The sequence below is a fragment of the Trichosurus vulpecula genome, chromosome 4, assembly GCF_011100635.1.
Source record: "Trichosurus vulpecula isolate mTriVul1 chromosome 4, mTriVul1.pri, whole genome shotgun sequence".
NCBI lineage: Eukaryota > Metazoa > Chordata > Mammalia > Diprotodontia > Phalangeridae > Trichosurus > Trichosurus vulpecula.
The window spans coordinates 412,982,826-413,003,317 of record NC_050576.1 but is presented as its reverse complement, the minus strand read 5'-3'; the positions used below and the strand labels follow the sequence as shown (position 1 = coordinate 413,003,317).

Sequence of the window (20,492 nt, the reverse complement as noted above, 5' to 3'; positions counted from 1 at the left end):
GAATTAGCCAAATGGAAAAGGAGGTCCAAAAGACCACTGAAGAAAATACTACTTTAAAAAATAGGTTGGAGCAAGTGGAAGCTAGTGACTTTATGAGAAATCAGGATATTATAAAACAGAACCAGAGGAATGAAAAAATGAAAGACAATGTGAAATATCTCCTTGGAAAAACCACTGACCTGGAAAATAGATCCAGGAGAGATAATTTAAAAATTATTGGGCTACCTGAAAGCCAGGATCAAAAAAAAGAGCCTAGATACCATCTTTTAGGAAATTATCAAGGAGAACTTCCCTGATATTCTAGAGCCACAGGGCAAAATAGAAATTGAAAGAATCCATCGATCGCCTCCTCAAATAGATCCCAAAAAGAAATCTCCTAGGAATATTGTTGCCAAATTCCAGAGCTCCCAGATCAAGGAGAAAATACTGCAAGCAGCCAGAAAGAAACAATTTGAGTATTGTGGAAACCCAATCAGAATAACCCAAGATCTGGCAGCTTCTACATTAAGTGATCGAAGGGCTTGGAATGCGATATTCCGGAGGTCAATGGAGCTAGGATTAAAACCTAGAATCACCTACCCAGCAAAACTGAGTATCATGTTCCAAGGCAAAATATGGAGTTTCAATAAAATAGAGGACTTTCAAGCTTTCTCAGTGAAAAGACCAGAACTGAATAGAAAATTTGACTTTCAAACACAAGAATCAAGAGAAGCATGAAAAGGTAATCAAGAAACGGAAATTGCAAGGGACTTACTAAAGTTGAACTGTTTTGTTTACATTCCTACATGGAAAGATGATGAGTATGATTTATGAGACCTCAGTATTAGGGTAGTTGAAGGGAATATGCATATATATATATATATATATATATATGTGTGTGTGTGTGTGTGTATATATGTATATATATATATGTGTATATGTTTATGTATATATATAAGTGAATGGGTATGTATGTATATATCTATGTGTATATGTATGTATGTGTATGTATGTGTATATATATATGTGTGTTTATATATATATATGTAAAAGAGAGAGAGCAGACACAGGGTGAGTTGAGGATGAAGGGAAGATAGCTAAAAGAAATAACATGAAATCAAGGGATGAGAGAGTAACATACTGAGAGAGGGAGATAGGGAGAGATAGAATGGGGTGGATTATCTCACATAAAGGTGGCAAGAGGAAGCAGTTCTATGGGAGGAGGGGAGAGGGCAGGTGAGGGGGGAATGAGTGAACCTTGCTCTCATCAGATTTGGCCTGAGGGGGAATACCATACATACTCAGTTGGGTATCTTACCCCACAGGAAAGAAGAGGGAGGAAGATAAAAAAAATAAAAGGGGGGTATGATGGAGGGGAGGGCAGATGGGGGTGGAGGTAATCAAAACAAACACTTTGGAAAGGGGACAGGGTCAAGGGAGAAAATTCAATAAAGCGGGATGGGTTGGAAAGGAGCCAAATGTAGTTAGCCTTTCACAACATGAGTATTGTGGAAGGGTTATACATAATAATACATGTGTGGCCTAGGTTGAATTGCTCAACTTGTTAGGGAGGGTGGGTGGGAAGGGAAGAGGGAAGGGAATTTGGAACTCAAAGTTTTAAAATCAGATGTTCAAAAACAAAAAAAGTTTTTGTATGCAACTAAAAAATAAGATACACAGGCAATGGGGCATAGAAATTTATCTTGCCCTACAAGAAAGGAAGGGAAAAGGGGATGAGAGGGGAGGGGGGTGATAGAGGGGAGGGCTGACTGGGGAACAGGGCAACCAGAATATAAGCCATCTTGGAGTAGGGGGGGAGGGTAGAAATGGGGAGAAAATTTGTAATTCAAAATGTTGTGAAAATCAATGCTGAAAACCAAATATGTTAAATAAATAAATTGCATTAAAAAAAAATTTGAATGTTGGAGGAAATGTTTTATCATAAGCTGTTATTGACTGATAGCTTGATTGTCAATTAATATATTAGTAAGTTTTAGAATCTAGTTTTAACTGAATTACAAATCCAATACACAATTATCTTGAGAAATGCTTATCTAATATCTATTTGCTGCTTAGATACCTTCAGGGAAGGGACACTTACTATCTCAGCAAGCACACTAGTTTCTCCTCAGTAGAACTCTAATTGTTAGACATTCTTGGTTATATTTAATTGAAACATTTTTCCCTGAAACATCCAAGCGTTATTCCTAGTACAACTCTATAAAGTCAAAATAAAAATAATTACTCGTGAACAGAAGAATGTTTCCAATATGTGAAAATGCTATGGTGCCCCAAGTTTTATTTTTTTATTTTATTTTTATTTTTTAGGTGTAAAATGTAGCTTACACGGACACAACATTGTCTCAGACATCTAACCCTAGGTATACATGGGGGTTAAACATTGTTTAGAATTCAGATTAGTGAGTACAGAAGGTATTAATCAGTATTTATAAAAGTTTTTCTCTACTGTGGAGGAGGTTAATAATTCCATAGCATCAAATGGTCTCTTCTGTGATAAATGGTAAGTAAATGCAGAAAACCTGTATTTACTTGTTCAGTTACCAGTGCTGTTGATACAAACTAAAAACCAGCCCAAACGAAAAACAAACAAAACAAAACAAAAACCTACTTTAAAACCTATCCAACTCAGTTCTCATTAGACGTAGATGGTGCTCACACTGCTAACAAATCAACTAATGGAATCGATATCCAGATGATTATATATACACACAGATATACATATATACATATGTATTTATGTATATATATATTTCATATACATATACACATGTATGTATGTATGTGTATATATGTGTGTGTATAGATGTATATGTGTGTATGTATGTGTGCATATATGTGTATATGTGTGTGTATATTTATATATATGTGTATATATATATATATATATACACACATATGTTTATACATACATATATATATACACATAATAAAGCAACGTAAATGATTATTGTGCTTCATCTCCAGGACAGGAGTGCCAGATCAGTCGCCCCTCAGAAAAGGCGATGACCATCTGAGGACATTTCATGTTTGCTTCTTTGGCCAGCACCAAGCCAGCCTCATCGGAATCTTTCCACTTCATGAGAAGCATGAACTCTCCACTGCTGTCCATAGCACTAATGATTCGCTCTGGGTCAAGGACCCTCACAAAGCCCGGAGCCTTGTAAGCCTATTTGCACTTCTTCTTTGACTTCCTATCCTCTCACTCGCTGTCAGACAAAGACTTTCTCTTGGCTCCATCTTTTTTTTTTCCCAACCTTCTGAGAATTCAGAATTGTTTCAATTAACTGGACAATCCAAGTTTTCTTCAAGTTCTCATGTTTTGTCAGCATATGTAAATCCTTTCCACTTTAAGAAATATTCCAGTTTCCTGTTCACCACTCGCTGGTCCAACACTTACTCCACCACAAACTCCTCAGGCTCTGCTTCCCCCACTTTCTTACCCTTGGCATTCTGTTTCTTTCCCATCTTTTGCAATGTAGTTTTATTGGCGGCCATTTTTGATTGCGGACTTGAGCTTTTATTCACAGCAGCTCTGGGTCCTGGCAGCTGCTGCCGCCGCCGCCGCCCTCCTGCGTGCGAGCCCTGTGTGGGAGCCCTCCCGCGCTGCTGCTTCCGAGGGAGCAGGCGAGACCCTTTAGGGGCCGCGGCGGGTGGGCCAGAGCGGGGTTGGGAATGCCGGGCTGGGCTGCCCCAGGCAGCCACTGCCACTGGTGGTGTCGCTGTTGCTGCAGCTGCCGTCCCTGTTGAGCCTCAAGTTGTTTTTGTTTTGTTTTGTTTTGTTTTTCTTTTAATTAATATTTTTATAAATGGTTATGTGTCAGTTGTATGCATAAGGGAAGTATTTAGGGCCAAACAAAACAAAAAACATTAAAATATATAAGTGGAGAATTCTTGTTATATTAAATTAAAACAGAAAGTTTTGCCTAAACAAAACAATTGTCACCAAGATTAGAAGTAAAGCAGTGAAGAGGATGGGAAGAAGCATTGGGCAAAGCAACTTATCTCCTTGATGTCCGATCCATATTAAAAGGTATTTCGAGTGTCTTACTAGCCAGAAATTTCAAACTTTAAGCAAAGAAATATTGAATGCCCAATGAGAATTATCGATGAACTTATTCTGAGTTGTAAACAATATTTAATTTTTTATTCATTTTAAGTTGACTGAAGAAAGGTTTTAATATTGGTTAATGCAGATTATCATAAATGAACTTGAAAGTTTTGACAGATTTCCTTAGAAACAACTAACAAGAAAGAAATTGATATAAGTTCATAATCACATTTTCTATTAGATGGCATCGATATATTTGGAGATGTGTGTATTGAAAATTTCTCACTCATTCCTCTACTCCAGTTCCTATTTTACTGGTCAATGTAGACAGAATACATTTGCAATGGTAAACCATTGTGAAGTATTCATTATTATTGTCACATCGTATAGATTATGGAATTATATATTATTTTACAATTTTTATTTCCCATAGAATACGTATTTAATTTATTTGGAATAGGAAATTCCTGCTGAATATGCTCCCTCCACCACTGAATATCAGCAATAGTTCTAGATTTTAAAGTCTTAGAGATTTACTTGGAGTTCTAACTGGTTAAGTCGTTTGCCCAAGGTCACATAGTAAGTGTTTTCCTGAGGCCACACTTGAAACTGGGTCTTCCTGATTCTGATATTATTTTTTATTCACTATCCTCATGTTGATGCCTGCCTTTAATAACATGAATTTAAAAAAAATATGCACATACAAATATACAAATACACACATATACATGTGCATATATACGTGTATGCATCCATGCATATATTCAATCATATATTATGTATATACAATATCTAATTAATGGGCCAAAAATGTAACATATTCCTGCACTTGGTCATGACATAATAACATTCTTATTTTACTCTCTTCCATTTAACCTGGGAAGGAGGATTCTTATATCTATAAATGGGATGTAGTCAAATTCCACTTCTGTAGTAAAGAATCATGAAACCTTTAAAATTACACAATAATGAATGCTTTCAAACCTCCAGATCCTTCTTTTTCCCTTTCCTTACTGGTGTCTACATAACATATAAAATACCTTTATTTAACAAAAAATGATCACTAGGAAAAGAGAAATTTTCATGAAAATCATGTCATATGTTGCAAGAGATATTTCTCTGCACTCCTATTTTCTGTACATTTTATTAGACATATGTATCACAACTGGCACTCCATTCAAATTACTGTGAAAATTAAAGCTATATGAAGTGTTAAATTCTTTACCTCTCTACATTTCATTTTATTTTGTTTTTAAGACTATTACATTCTTCACCACAATTCAGCAAGGATGAGATGAGTACTAGTGGAAAGTGGTAAACCAACTAAATTTCAGATTTTCAAAAGTTCATAACACTACAGCATATAACTACACTTCACAGAAGAAATGAAGCATGCAAATACTACTACTTAAGTCTGGTGACAAAACTTGCAGAAAATGAAAGGAAATGTCACATAATCATTTCAGTCTTTTAGGAATGGCAACTAGTAGTTGGACTTTTTATTTCATTCTGTGATATTTCCCATTTTATTGTCCTTTCTCAAGTGTTGCTCCTGTTTTGATAACTATATCTTAAAAGTTATTTAAATGCTGTGCTTTTGAGATAACAACTTGCTCCATTCTAAAGTTAAAGTGTAACACAATAGTTCCTTCAGTTTCCTGTATGACAAAATCCTTGTTATGTGAATTAAACTGGACTTGCCATCAAATTAATTTGCATTGTTATGTATATCTGATTAGGTTCAATGTTTTATTGCTGTGCTTCTTCATGATAAAACAATATACTAATTATAATCAATAAAATGTTTTGCAGCTGAGAATTTTGTTTATATTATATACCTAAAATTACCCAAGTATATCTAGTGCTATTTCATGAACAAAATATAAGTTAAAAAAAACCCTCTGTCCAACCCCTTCTCTCCACATACTCAATTTCTGTCTGCCCTTCAAGGCTTTATCAATTTGTAACCGTGGTTTATGATTTGACAAATTTATGCAACCTGGACAAATAGCTCAGGAAAGTGAGATATTGTAAGATAATTACATAATCTTTAAAAATTCTGTCTTTTTCTGGTGTTTTATTGTCTATCATACAATTTATCACTAACTCTAGTTTGTTCATTCATCTCTAATTGTTTCATTTTTCTTAGTGTTTTATCCCTAGCCAAACTCTAAGCTACCTTAGGGAAGAAGTCATGGCTTTTATTTCTCTTTCATGTTCCATAATGCTTGGACACAGAATCTGGTCTGGGAGGAAAAAAGTCAAGATCTCCAAAACTTCTAATTTCTTTGGTGTTGGCCATCCCTCCAACAATGCAGATTCAAATCCCTCTGTTATTTAGTAGATGACCAGAAGAAGAACCTGCAAGAGTTTAGACTCTATTGGTAGAGCTTTTGAGAAACTTTGATATCTTCCAAGCCAAGATGAGACATTCTTTTGGTTGAAATATCAGTCAATGCTTAATCAATACTCATGAATTTGTCTGATAGATTATCCCAATGTGGAGATAATCTCAGGTGCTTAAACAGAAAAAAAAAATAATGGACTCTTTGCTGACTGATTTATAACCAGTCAAGCTAAGTGTAAATAGGCTTATTGCCAGTGGTTTGACTAACAATACATTGATAATTTTCTGGCACTGAAAATGATAACAAATCTATAAATACATGGAGGGATTTCAATCATGAGGGACAATCTAATTTTTTTGAAGTAGACACCTGTAGATTTTTTAAAAAATATCATGATGAATTCTAAATTTCTGGGTCAAATGATTGTAGAGAAACAAAAGTAATGTCTAGAGTCAATGTGAGATGAAGGCAACCCTCTCTCAATCTATCTTGACTTTTTCCTTAAACCAAAACAATGTTTTATTCTGGCAAAAAAGAGTTTATTTTGAAAAATGGGTTTTCTTGGGTTCAAAGAAAGACCCTTATGATCTAGGCAACATCATGATTAGATGTTTCAAACCATGTGAAGAAAGCAACTATTTGAATAGCGTGATAGTCTTGATGCTCCTATGAACAGCAGAATGTTTTTATCTTTGACCTGATCTTTCTTTGATCTGCATTTTGATGACTCAGATATTTAAATCAATAGAGTTAAAATAAAATTAAATGAGGGTTAGTAACATAAATAAGTGATTTCATGAATTTCCACTCTACCATTATCATATTGATTATTATTTTATACACATAAAGTAAAAAACAATAGGAAAGGAAGACAAAAAAAATTGGAGACGAATCGATAGGAAATATGTATTTCCTTTTGAGCAGCATGTTCTTTTTTAAAATCATCTTTCTTTCCCCCTTTGAACTTATCCCTCCTTTCCAAAATTACAATTTCTATCATTTGTCTAACTCCTCACTTTATCTCACATTCTTTTTCCCCTTGTTTTATTTTCCTTGTTGTCTACATTTTTTCTTGATTTTTTTTCTCTCAAGGGCTGTTCTTCTATCCTCTTCTCCTCCTCTGCCCTTCTCTGTTCCTTTTCATGTCTCACATCTATTGCTGTGGCTGGAAAGATAATGCATATCAACACTGCATTTCCTTGCATCACAGTGGCTAAGAGAGTAAGCACTAATTTTTATCCAAAGTATTGCTAAAATATCACTTTATTATAATTCTCAAATGTTCCAGTAAAATCCTTATTTCTTTCAGCAAGTCTCTTTCATAATCCCATGTCCTTGATCAGTTTAGGCAAGTGACAAACAGCAGACTGTGTCTAAATTGCAGTTGTTCAGACTCCCTCCCCTTCTGGCTGTTTATCTGTCATTCTGGAATAAAAATGACAAAATTCACTGCTGAGAATCCCATAAAATTTGCGTTATACTTTCAAATAAAAAATGGAATAATACTTCTCAGGGGAAACCAAGTAGGACTGACTCTTCCTTTACTAGTTCAAAAGGCAATAAGAACTTCAAACTGATGATGAGTCTGCTTACCAAAATAACGGAAGTATTATACCAAACTTTGAGACAAAATTTCCTAGTCCACTTAGTCTAAAGTAAAGCTTTCCATTATATCTAGTTGCAAAAGCTTCTATTTTCTCTCCAGAAGTGATTATCTTCTCTCACCACATGAGGTCAATCCAATTGATTAGGTAAAACTGCCTTCCTTCTCGCAGTAATGGTGTGCTGGGAGGATGCAGTGTGGTGGAACAGTGAGAGAAGACAGAATCAGTCCCAATAGTGGTGTGCTACACCTGTGCATCTTCAGTATTGCAAAAGACAAAATAACTTACAAAATAAAAGCCATGCATCACACAAGGCCAAATTAACTTCACAATAATCATTATTTATTTCTAAGAGTAGGTACAAAGAAGTAGATAATGCTGAGCAAACTTCTCTAAATTCCCAATCGTTTAAATAGGGAATTACCATATAAAATGGGAAAGATTTCTATTTACTTAATTATGTAGCCAATTGGAGTTCATATTTTCTGTTTGTTAAGAAAGGGTTTTTAAAAATAATACTAATTGAATACTACCTTGCAATTGTTTCAAAGAGCAATAGCAAACATGCATTATCGTCCTCTGTAGTGTTAATTTGATTAAAGATATTCCCAGTACATTAATACCCTTAATAGGCCTCAGGTAGAGCTAGTCAAGAGAAGCTTGATTAGGGGAAGTCTTGTTTGTAGGAAGGCCTACTCCCTTTTGCAATTAGGTCACAAGAGGTGTAAAGCCCTCAAATCCTAAAAAGCATATATATATTTTGAGAGTAGCTGTTAAGCTCTTAGAATGGCAAGAGCTCTCAGCACTGCAAGCTCTAAGAACTCCTAGAAGAGAGCACACAGGAAAACAGACAACTAGGATGTTTGAGTGAATGTTTACAGGAAGGCATCAGCAGAGGGGAAGGTTATGGAATGGCTTGGCTCCCTGCTGTGATATTGTTTTTTTTTAAATTTTCTTGCTGTTATAATGAAGTGGACTTACTGCTTTTGGGATACAATTGCTGGTATGTTGAATTGGAGTTATTGGATTTGGGATTTGATCCTCTTGTGTCTGAATAAATGTTTTACTTCTTCATTCTACATGGAGAGTCTCATATTCTGCTCTGCTGAATTATATAGGCATTTTCATGGTCACTATCGTTACTGTGACACTTGCCTTATAGATATATCCTCTCAGACAAAACTCTGTCAATTCTAAGAAGCTATAGAAGGAAGATTAATGTCCACCATCCACTCTACCACATAAATGACTTTGCACTGCTTAACAGTCTTTCCATAATTATTTTTAATCAGAAAAACATCTGAACATAATTTCTACTTATTTCAAATTAAAAAAAATGTAGCACTAAGTAATAAATTGACATTACATCTGCTATAATTACATAACTGTATAACAATCTAGTCCATTATCCAAAATTAAACACCTTTAGAGCTTTGGAGGGTATTCATGTGCTAACTATAATTTTTGTTTCTTCTTCAAAACGTTTATTTTTGCCATACGATTGTGAATCATTTTTTAAAAAAGGAAATATTAGAGTCAGATAATATGCCAAGGTAATATTAATTAAATGGAGTCCAAGATAACATGACCCAAGCATAAAAATGTTCTTAGATGTCTAGATGTTCAGTAGTCATGTACAAAACATCTGTCTGAATGGCTGAATTTCCATACTTCATCAGCTGTTTAGTTATCTTGTAGAAACTTTGAAGGAGTTGTGATTGTTTCAAAATGATGCAAATTGATGTTCATCCTTACCATTTCATCTCGTGAGAATTGTCCATGACCTTCATCAGTCTTTGGCAAGAGGTGACCACAATATGCTGGAAGGCCTCCTTTATTGCCTTCATGTTGTGTGTATACAAGGAAGCCTGCAATCTTTTATCTTTTTTCTCTTACTATGTGTGACCTACTTTCTTTTTTGATCACCCTTCTCTATTACAACTTTTTTGTTAATTCTCTTACACAAATCACCATCAGTAATAAGTTGAAGCTTGTTAATGTCTACAATACATTCCCTCTATTGCCCTTTAGATAAATAATTTTATTTTTGTGGGGATATGGTGATCCTTGACTTAGTCATTATATACCATCATTAGAGAACATTGTTCCTAAAAATAATAGGTTTTTACTTCAGAGAGAAAATTGTGGCCTTGAAATGTGCAATTGAGCAAAAGGGTAATCTCACCTCATCTCTTCTTCTTGTAGAATTCTGGCTTCTACTTATTGTCCATATTCACTGTTGGTCCCAACACTGTGGACTATGCTCCCAGTTAAATCTCACAGTCTGAATAACATGGATATTTATCCACTTCCTCCCTTCTTTAGGTCAAATAAAGAGACAAAACACTTGAGTGATTATTGATAAATTATTCCAACCTCTGTGTGTGTATGTGTGTGTGTGTCTGTGTGTCTGTGTGTCTGTGTGTGTGTTTGTGTAACTGACTCCTTTGGAAGTCTAGTAAAACCTATAGGTTTCTAATAATAGATTTTTTAATGGAAGTTTAGTTTGAGCTGAAACAAAATGAAGATTTAATTTTTCCATTGAATTTAAAGTCCCCAGAAATCTATTTGTGAAATCTATTCACAAGAACTGCAGAAGCCTTGGGGGTATTTGAACCTCTGGTTAGGAACACATGACCTTTCACTGTGCTTGATCAGAAGCTCTTTGAACAAAATTCTCTATAATATAACATATAAGATTCAAAATTCTTACATAATTTTAGCATATGCATTAAGGACATCTTTATAGAGAAGAATCTTTAAGATGGTTCTAATAGGCTGTGTCTGATACAGCCTAATGTTTCATATTGGGAATTGGGACGAAATGAGACTCTCAAAAAATATCAACCATTTAACAAAAAGGAGTAGGGAAAAATACTTCACAAAAATCCAACATTTATTCAGCATAGTGTCCCTGTCTCTGTGTTGGACATACATGATTGACAATCTAAATAATAGATGAGAAAGAAGTTCCTGATTTCTCATGTTTTACATTTTTGAGTGTTTGAGTCACCTGAAAACTTTGCCAATAGTTCAATCCTTAGTCTCCTGGAACCATTAAACATCTAGGATGATTTTAGGAACTTTTAAGGAATAATGGTAGTCAAGCCTTCCTGTTTTGCTTAATTAAATCCAATGAATCTTTTATAAAAAAGAGACAAAAATAAGCAAATGGAGAATTAACACAAAATCAAATAGTTTTCAGCACATTGTTTGATACTAGGAAGTGGTCTGCTGTAGAACATCATCAAGAAAGGTCTTTGGGTTCCCTCTTTATATGCTTATCAAGGATGATCTTTACATATATGTAAATTATTTTCACAAAAACTTTGAAGTGATATGAAGTTAAGAATATCAATTAACAATCATGATTATTTACTTCTTCAATTATTTTGAAGGAAGTTAACAATAAGATAGACCCCCAATCCCATTTCTTTTATATGCTTTCTTCTTGCATATAACTTTAGACAGAACTTATCTTAAAACATCCTCAAAATTTTGTTACCCCCCAGGACATATTTACTCTAAGTCTTTGATTAAGCCTACCTACTCTTCTCATCTTTGTTTTCTTTAGTGAAATTTCAAATTATTCATCTATTATATTTGGTATTACAAGGTTTAAGTCCTTATGTCATTATTTTACTGTAAAAAGAGCTTGTAATAAAATCTTTAGAGATCTTGCACATTTTTGTACCATCTACAGATATAGAAGAAAAAAAATTCTGTACAGGACCAACAAAGCATCTCTATTTCTATAATGATTTCCTTATCCTCTTACCACATTCCCTCGGACATTTGTCATTTTCCTATTCTGTCTAAAAGTATTTGGTAGTACCTCAGAACTGTTTTAATTGGCATTTCTCCAATCAATAGAATTAGAGAATTTTTTTTTTCATGTAACTATAGATAGCTTTGATTACTTCATCTGACAACTACTCATATATTTTGTTCCTTTCTCAGTTAAGGGAGTGGTTCTTATTTTTATGCATTTGTCTCCATTGTATATAAGTTTGAGAAATGAGGTCTTTATTAGAGAAACTTCCTTCAGAAAACATTTTAGTTCCTATTGATAAATGTATTTAGCTCCATCCTATCCCCCATTTGTTCTATTCTCATTCTCTTTTAACTTGTCGCACTGCAATGTTTTTTGTTTCTGCTTAAGCTCTCCCCTAATCTATCATAATTTCCATCACCACCTTGCTTTGTCCCTTTATCTTCCAACTTTCCTGTATAGTAAGACAGATTTCTATATTCATTTGAGTGTCTATGTTATTCCCTCTTCAAGCCAATACTGATTAAAATAAGGTTCACTCACTCCACACCCTCACTTCCCCATCATCTCTTCTATTATAAAAAGGTTTTTGTTGCCTCTTTTATATGAGATAATTTAACCCATTCAATCTCTCCCTTTCCCTTCTGCCATTACATTCCTCTCTTACCCCTTAATTTAATTTAATTTTTTTAGATATCATCTCTTTAGATATTCTTAACTCACACCTGGGCCCATTGTCTATATATACTCATTCTTAACATTTCTTATAATAAGAAAAATCTTACAAGGTATAAAAATCATCTTCCTATAGAGGAATATAACAGTTTAACCTTGTAATTTCCCTTTCCTGTTTAGCTTTTTATACTTCTCAAGTCTTCTATTTGCAAGTCAAATTTTCTGATCAGCAAAGATGGCGGAATAAAAGAAGAGACTTGCTTGATCTGTCCCCTAAACCCCTATAAACACCTATAAAGTCACTCAAAACAAATTCTTTTTTTTTAACTTTATTCATAGCTGGGGTTTATTTTAGTCTTCATCTTCAGGCAAAATAATTTTGCTGGGGTCAAAATAGTTGGAAGTCATAAGGGGAAGACCCTGGGCCTCCCTTAGCTTCACCTGTCGCTCTGCCTCCCTCCGGGCCCATTCCTTCATCTTGTAGTCGGGGAGATAGGCCACAAAGGTAGAGCCGAGGACAATGGCAACAGAGACGCCGAGGAAGAACACGACTCTCATGTTCCAGACGTCTATGAAGGGGTCTTCATCAAAACCGTGGGAGTCTGGGTTCTTCTCATAGAGGTTGACATCTTCTTTGTCTGGGTCTTCTTGCCAGGCGACCTCCGGTGCCCGGGGCCGTTTCTCCACCGCCGGCGGGGCGACCACGGCTCCAGTCGTGCTGGAGGTCCAGCGGAGAGAAGCGGTGACCGGCACCCTCCATGCCACTCCGAGCAACCGCGGAGAGCAAACCCCCAACAACCTCGCCGTTCCCATTGCGGCTGCATGGCTCCGGCGCTGCGGGTTCCTCAAAACAAATTCTAGAGCAGCAGAACCCACAAAATGACACAGTGAAACAAATTTCCAGCTCAAGACAATCTAGGAGTTCAAAAGCCAAGGTCTGTTGCAGCAATCAGAGGGAGAACCAGAGTGCAGCATGGGTCATGCCAGCACCGACCAGGTCCTGGCAAACCTGGAGCAGGCAGCTGCAGTGGATTTTGTCTTCTCAACCCACAAACACCAAAGAAAACTTAGAAGCTCAGTAGGAAAGGGCTATCAGACCTAGGTGAGAGAGCAGCATGATGCAGCTACAGAAGACAAAGTCAAAGCTCTTACATTCAAAGCCTCCAGGAAAATAGGAATTGGTCTCAGGCTATGAAAGAGCTCAAAAAGGATTTTGGAAATCAAGTAATAGATATAGAAAAACATTGGGAAGAGAAGTGAGGATGATTGAAGAAAATCATAAAAAATGAGTCAACAATTTGCTAAAGGAGATCCAAAAAAAATGCTGAAGAAGAAAAAAAAAACACCTTAAAAATAGACTAAACCAAATGACAAAAGAGGTCCAAACAACCCATGAGGACAATAATGCCTTAAAAAGCAGAATTGGCTGCATGGAAAAAAAAAAAACTGAAACCTCACTAAAGAAGATGATTCCTTAAAAATTAGAATGGAGCAAATGAAAGCTAATGACTTTATGAGAAATCAAGAAATTATAAAACAAAACCAAAAGAATGAAAAAAAATAGAAGAAAATCTCAAATATCTCATTGGAAAAATAACTTACTTGGAAAATAAATCCAGGAGAGATAATTACAAAATATATTGGAATACCTAAGAGCTATGATAAAATAAAGAGCCTAGACATCATATTCAAGAAATTATCTAGGAAAACTGCCCTTATTTTCTAGAACCAGAGGGGGAAATAGAAATTGGAAGAATCCACTGATCACTTCCAGAAAGTGATCACAAAAGGAAAACTCCTAAGAAAATCATAGCCAAATTCTAGAGAAAATATTATGAACAGCCACAAAGAAACAATTAAAGTATTGTGGAAACACAATCAGGATAACATAAGATTTACCAGCTACTATATTAAGTAAGTGGAGTGCTTGGAATATGATACTCTGGAGATCAAATGAGCTAGGCTTAAAACCAAGAATCATCTACCCAGCACAACTGAGTATAATACTTCAGGAGTAAAAATGGACATTCAGTGAAATGGAGGACTTTTATGTATTCTTCATGAAAAGACCAGAACTTAATAAATAACTTGACTTTTAAATATGAGAATTAAGGGAAACATGAAAAAGTAAACAGGAAAGGGAAATCATAAGGGACTTATTAAAATTGAATTGTTTACATTCTTACATGGAAAGATGACATTTGTTACTCATGAGATGTTTCTCAGGATTAGGGTAGTTGGAGAGTAACATATACATATGTGTATACATACATATACATACATTTGTGTATTTATGTGTGTGTATATATATGTATATATGTATGTGTGTGTATAAAGAGAGAACGAGACAGAGGAGACAGAGAGGGTGGGAAGGAGGGTGGTAGGGAGGGAGAGAAGGAGAGAGAGAGAGAGAGAGAGAGAGAGAGAGCACAGGGTGAGTTGAAAATGAATGGATATTATATAAAAAATAAAATTAATGGATGAGAAAGGAATGTACTGGGATAAGGAGAAAGGGAGAGACAGAATGGCATAAATTATATCACAAAGATCAGGCAAGAAAACTTTTTATAATGGAGGGGAAAAGAGGTGAGGTGAGAAGCAATGAATGAACTTTACTGTCATCATATTTGGCTGAAAGAGGGAAAAACGAACACTCTCATTTGGGTATGGAAATCTATCGTATCTAACAGGAAAATAGGGGAGATAGGGAAAAGAGAAGGGGGGAGCATAGAAGGGAGGACAAATGGGTGGAAGGAGTAATCAGAAGCAAACACTTTTGAGGAGGGAGACAGTCAAAGGAAAGAATAGAATAAGTGGGGACAAGATGGAGGGAAATATAGTTAGTCTTTCACATCATGACTATTATGGAAATATTTTGCATGAATACACATGTATAACCTATATCGAATTGCTTGACTTGTCACTGAAGGTGAGTGGGGAGAGAGGACAGGAGAGGATGTGGAACTCAAAGTTTTAAAAACAAATGTTAAAAATTATTTTTACAACTGGAAAATAAGGTATACAGGCAATGGGGTATAGAAATCTGGCCCTACAAGAAAGTAAGGGGTGATAAGATGAGGGTAGTGGGGTAATAGAAGGGAGGATAGACTGGAGAAAAGGGTAATCAGAATGCATGACATCTTGGAGTGAGGAGGAGGGGAAAGAGGGTGAGAAAATCTGAACTCAAAGTCTTGTGGAAGCCAATGTTGAAAACTAAACTAAATAACTAATTAACAAAGAAAAAAGTAATCTTAGCTCCTTTGCCACCCAGAATATCATATTCCAAGATCTCTGATCCTTTAGAATACAAGTTGCTACATCTTGTATTACCTTGAACTGTGGCTCCATGATTATTGAACTTTTTATTTCATTTTATTTTAATTTCTGGTCGCTTGCAATATTTTCTCCTTGACCTAGGGGCTCTGGAATTTGGTTATAATATACCTGGCAGTATTCATTTGGGGATCTCTTTCAGGAGGTGGTTAGTGGATTTTGTCAATTTCTATCTTACCTTTTGGTTCTAGAATTACAACGCCAATTTTCTAGACAATTTCTTGAAGGATGATCTCTAGGCTTTTTTGTTTGATCATGGCTTTCAGGTAGTCTGAGGATTTTAAAATAATCTCTCCTGTATCTATTTTGCAGGCCAGTTGTTTTTAGAATTAGACATTTAACAATGTCTCCTTTTTTCCCCATTCTTTGAGGTTTAGTTTATTGCTCTGATTTCTCTTAACATTCCTATCTCCTTTTTGCTCAATTCTAATTTTTATGAAATTAGTTTCTTCAGAAACTTTCTGTACCTCCTTTTACATTTGGCCAATTCTACTTTTCAAAGAATTTTTTTCTTCAGTGAATTGTGGTGCCTCTTCTTTCCTTTGGCCATTTCTTCTTTTTAAGACATTTTTGTCCAAAATGGGTTGTTTTACTTCTTCTTATCTTTATCCTAAACTGTTTTTTAAGGTATTATTTTCTTCAGTACATTTTCTTTGTCTCTTTTTATAAGCTGTTGACTCATTTTTCATGATTTTCTTGCATCACTTTCTTTTATCTTCCCAACTGTTCCTCTGCCTCTCTTACTTCATTTTCAAATTTCATTTCAACCTCTTCCATACCCTGAGACCAAGTCACATTTATCTTGGAGGCTTTGACTAGAGTAGCTTTGACTTAGTTATCTTATCAGTTTGTGTTTTTATCTTTCTTTTCACCATTGTAATTTTCTATGGTCAGAATTTTTTCTGTAGTTTGCTCATTTTTTCCAGCCTATTACTTCCTTTTTTCATCTTTATTAAAGAAGAGCTTTGTTTCCATAATGGAGGGTGCACTGCACAAGCTACAGGGATTTTGTGTAGCTGTTTTCAGAGATACATCCAAGGACCTGTAAATTTTTATTTATTCCTAAGTAAAGGTGATTACTCCTTTCTTGACTTGTTCTGGTCTGTGAGTGAAAACAAGCAGTCTGTTTTTTTTTTTTTCTTTTTTTTTTTGGCTGGAACTGTGAGAAATCTCTCTGTTTCACTGTGGCTACAAATTTTTGTGTGCTAGTGCTCCTCCATGGCCTGGGACTGCCACACAAGACTGTGACTTGCATCTGAGTATGGGCAAAACAATAGTATCCTACATCAGTGCTAGAAAAGAGACTCTTGTAATTTCCTTTGGACAAGTTGCTTGACCATCTTACTGAGGGCTCCAGTAGCAGCTGCTGCTTCTGCTCATTCACCCCAAAGCTTGCTCTTGGTTTGCTGAGCATGGGGCTATGCTGGCACAGGCTGTGCTGCACTGTGCTCCACTATTACCCAGGTGCAACAGACCTTTCTTGGACCATTCCACTTGCATATTTTCATCTTTCTCAATTAATTACTATACTCAAAGATCCCAAAGTGCATTTCTGGAAGCAGAGGAAATAGATAACACTTCACTTTGCTAATTACCCTTCCAGAATTTCAAAAACGTAGGATGACTTTATAGTAGTGTACTAGATGTGAGAATTTTCTCATATAAAAGGAAAGACTTAAGGCTATCTTTGTAGCTTATACAGCACTAAAAGTTGAGGAACTGAACAACCATTGCTCCAAGCTAGGATCCTGCAGTATTCTTCCCTCATCTTCATCTGATCTATACATATATACATATGTACATACACACATATACATCCATACGTGTGTATACATGTATGCATATATGTATGTGTGTATATATAATATGTATATGTATAGATGTATGTATATGTATGGATGTATGCATATGTATGGATGTGTATATGCATATATGTATATACACATGCACTCATGGAGACATACACACTCAAACCCATTCATAAATCTCTTATGAAAACACATCATTTGTGCATTTTTTTTTCTTTCTTGTTCGGGAGACTTGGTTTACCGCATTATCATTTATTTAGAAAGCTCTGTTACCAAAAAAGGGAGCTGAAATGTCTAGGTAAGAAAATAAAGGCTTGTTGCTATTTTTGAAAGTTCTCAGGCTTAGGGAGTCCTCCTTTCAACGGCTTCAGTGAGTTGCCCTAATTCAATCCCTAAAGGTATTTTTGGGATTCACTTTGTTCCTAGGTTTTTAATCTCGTTTCTAATATAAATAGTATAAGAGAAACTCCATTAAATTGTGTCTTCTAAATATTAATGGATCGAGTATTTATCCTAGATAACTTTTACCACTTTTGATGACTCTGAAAAAAAATATGTCATATCTGAGTTTTAACTAAAACTTTTCACCATAGCTCCTTGTAAGTTCTATTCCACCTCATCAAGGTTAGATTGAGAGTCAAAGTCCTCCAGCTAGAAAAAAACCGCAGAGGTTACTTACTCCATAATATAACAGAAATCTCCTTTACAATATCACATGTAAGTTTAGCTGAACTACCACAAGCAAGAGACAGTTTATTTCCCTTTTGCACATTGATGATTTTCAAGAAGTTTTTTTTCCCATTATTTTCACTTGAATATTTTCAGTTTTTTCAATTTTATTCATTTTTTTCATATAGTCTAAATTTGCCTCAAAGCAACTTCCATCCATTATTCCCAATTCTGCCTTTGGTGTGAAGCAGAACAAGCCCAATTCATCTTCCACATGCCACACCTTCAAGTATATTAAGGCAGATATAATATCCCCACCCCCTTGTCTTTGCTCTACAGTGTGAATTTAACCCTAATCGCTAATCCACTCCTTGCTTTTGCAGATCATTGTTACACACCTGTGTGAAGTGTGTGTGTGTGTGGGGGGTAGAGTTGTTAAGAAGAGAAGTGAGAACATCTCTTCAACCTTCATGTATCTTAAGGTCCCTTCAGTCTCCGTGAATGTTGTGGTCACTTAAAGAACGTCTGGCTTTCAGTTTGAAGAGAAAAGATGAGAAGAGCTGGCAGTTTCCATCTAGTATCTATCCCCAGTTGGCAATACTAAGACCACAGAACTTCCCTTGGGTAAGAGGGGTGTAGGTTGTTTTCAGGGAAGATTACTACCTCTGGAATAAGGACTGCCAAGTCCTTTCAAAGCTGCTTTCCCCCTTTGGTGTTTACCTGGTCCACATAAACTCTCACCTGTGGCTACAAGAACCTTTAGCATGAGCAGAAGCCATGCTCTTGTGAATCATTTAGGCAGACAGGCTAAAACAGGTTGAGGGCAACTCAAGGGGTCTCAAATCAGTTGGTGAGTTATGGGCATGTGTACCCAAGCAAGTGAAGACTTCCCCTCGCAGAATGGGTGGATGAGAACAATTTGTTCCAATGGCCATAAAGGAAACTGAAGCAATATCTGTGGAGTACTTAGAGCTTAGTTAGAAACCAAAGAAAACATGATCATCCACTGCATCTTGAACCATCACCAGTCATCTGGGTTCTGCCTTGCCACTCAGTTGTGATGACTTTGGAAGAGAGATGAGGCCAATGACTTTGTGCAATTCTGCTCAGTTTAATCCAATTTGTGTATGAATCTAAAGATACCATGCCTACCATTCTCCCATTTTTGCCTACTTCAAAGTTGTGTGGCAACAGGCAGGTGACAAACCAGTAAGTGCCGATACACTAGGAGCTGTAAGCTGTAGTCAAAACCCTGCAGACAGGTGACCCAGATCATAAAATCTTCATCTTGCTGGAAGCAGCAGTGGGATTCAGCAGCCCCCCAGGTCTGGAGCACACTGCACATCTCCTGGTGCATAGAAAAAGTGCCCTAAAATTGTCTGATTACCTACATTGGCCTATCTACCAAGGCAGGCAGGGATCCCACCCTGTGATTGAAACTCACAAACACAAAAATGTATAAAAATTCCTGCAAAGATGATTCCACTCATCACTGGTAAATAGACGGTGGACACATTGACAGACAACACAAAATCCAGTAGACCTGAAAGATGAACAGCTCTTACTGAGAGAGAACTCAGCAGATATCCCATCCAAATAGGAGTCCTGAGTAAAAATGCTGGCAAATGAAAGCCCATTTACTGAATTTGGAGCTGGATACATGTTTTTCTGTGGTGGCTAAAATGAAGAGTTTGTCTAGGTTTTGCAATCAAAACTAATCTAGTCAACAAATGTGTATGCCTATGAAAAAGACTGAATGCTAGGCTCATGCTACACTTGCAGGAAAGCGATGCTCCACCAACACCAGTCAATATGCTTCCACCATGAGGAAACCTGCTGAGGTCAAAGAAAAATTTTAGGAAGACCTGGAGACCTTCATCATCAACGTGCCAAAAGAGGACAACCTTATAATGCTGGTTGACTTTGACAGAGCAGACTTAGAGTGGAGTAGACTCAGACAACCAGACATGTCAGGAAATTCTTAGGAGGAATGGGATTGGAAACAGCAATAATGGTCACTTACTACTGAAGTTAGGGGATGCCTCCATTGCCCATTTATATAAAGGTAAAGGAATAGATTGTCCTGTGAAAATAACAGGGAAGTATCTCTCTTGGTCATTGCTGACAAGATTCTTGCCAGAGTCCACTTTAGTAGGCTGATCCTTCACTTGGAATACAGTCATCTACCTGAGAGCAAGTGTGGCTGCACAAAGGGCCAAGCAACAGTCAATATGG

At 36.1% G+C, this 20,492-nt stretch overlaps 1 protein-coding gene and 1 pseudogene across 1 annotated transcript; both read right to left on the bottom strand.

Moving 5' to 3' along the window:
* Nucleotides 1-2,944: 2,944 nt before the first annotated feature.
* LOC118848915 lies at nucleotides 2,945-3,495 on the bottom strand (annotated as a pseudogene).
* Nucleotides 3,496-12,798: 9,303 nt separating this feature from the next.
* On the bottom strand, nucleotides 12,799-19,023 carry LOC118847342 (NADH dehydrogenase [ubiquinone] 1 beta subcomplex subunit 11, mitochondrial-like). The gene is made up of 2 exons (XM_036755811.1): nucleotides 18,978-19,023; nucleotides 12,799-13,304 (listed from the first exon to the last, which is right to left on the bottom strand). The coding sequence occupies exons 1-2, from the start codon at nucleotides 19,021-19,023 to the stop codon at nucleotides 12,799-12,801; spliced, it is 552 nt and encodes a 183-aa protein (XP_036611706.1).
* Nucleotides 19,024-20,492: the final 1,469 nt, after the last annotated feature.

Coding starts and splice junctions, on each gene's coding strand:
- LOC118847342 (XM_036755811.1), bottom strand. CDS start 19,023: ATGCTAAAGGTTCTTGTAGCCACAGGTGAGAGTTTATGTGGACCAG. Junction 13,305..18,977: donor TGAGAGTTTATGTGGACCAG/GTAAACACCAAA, acceptor CTGCTGCTCTAG/AATTTGTTTTGAGGAACCCG.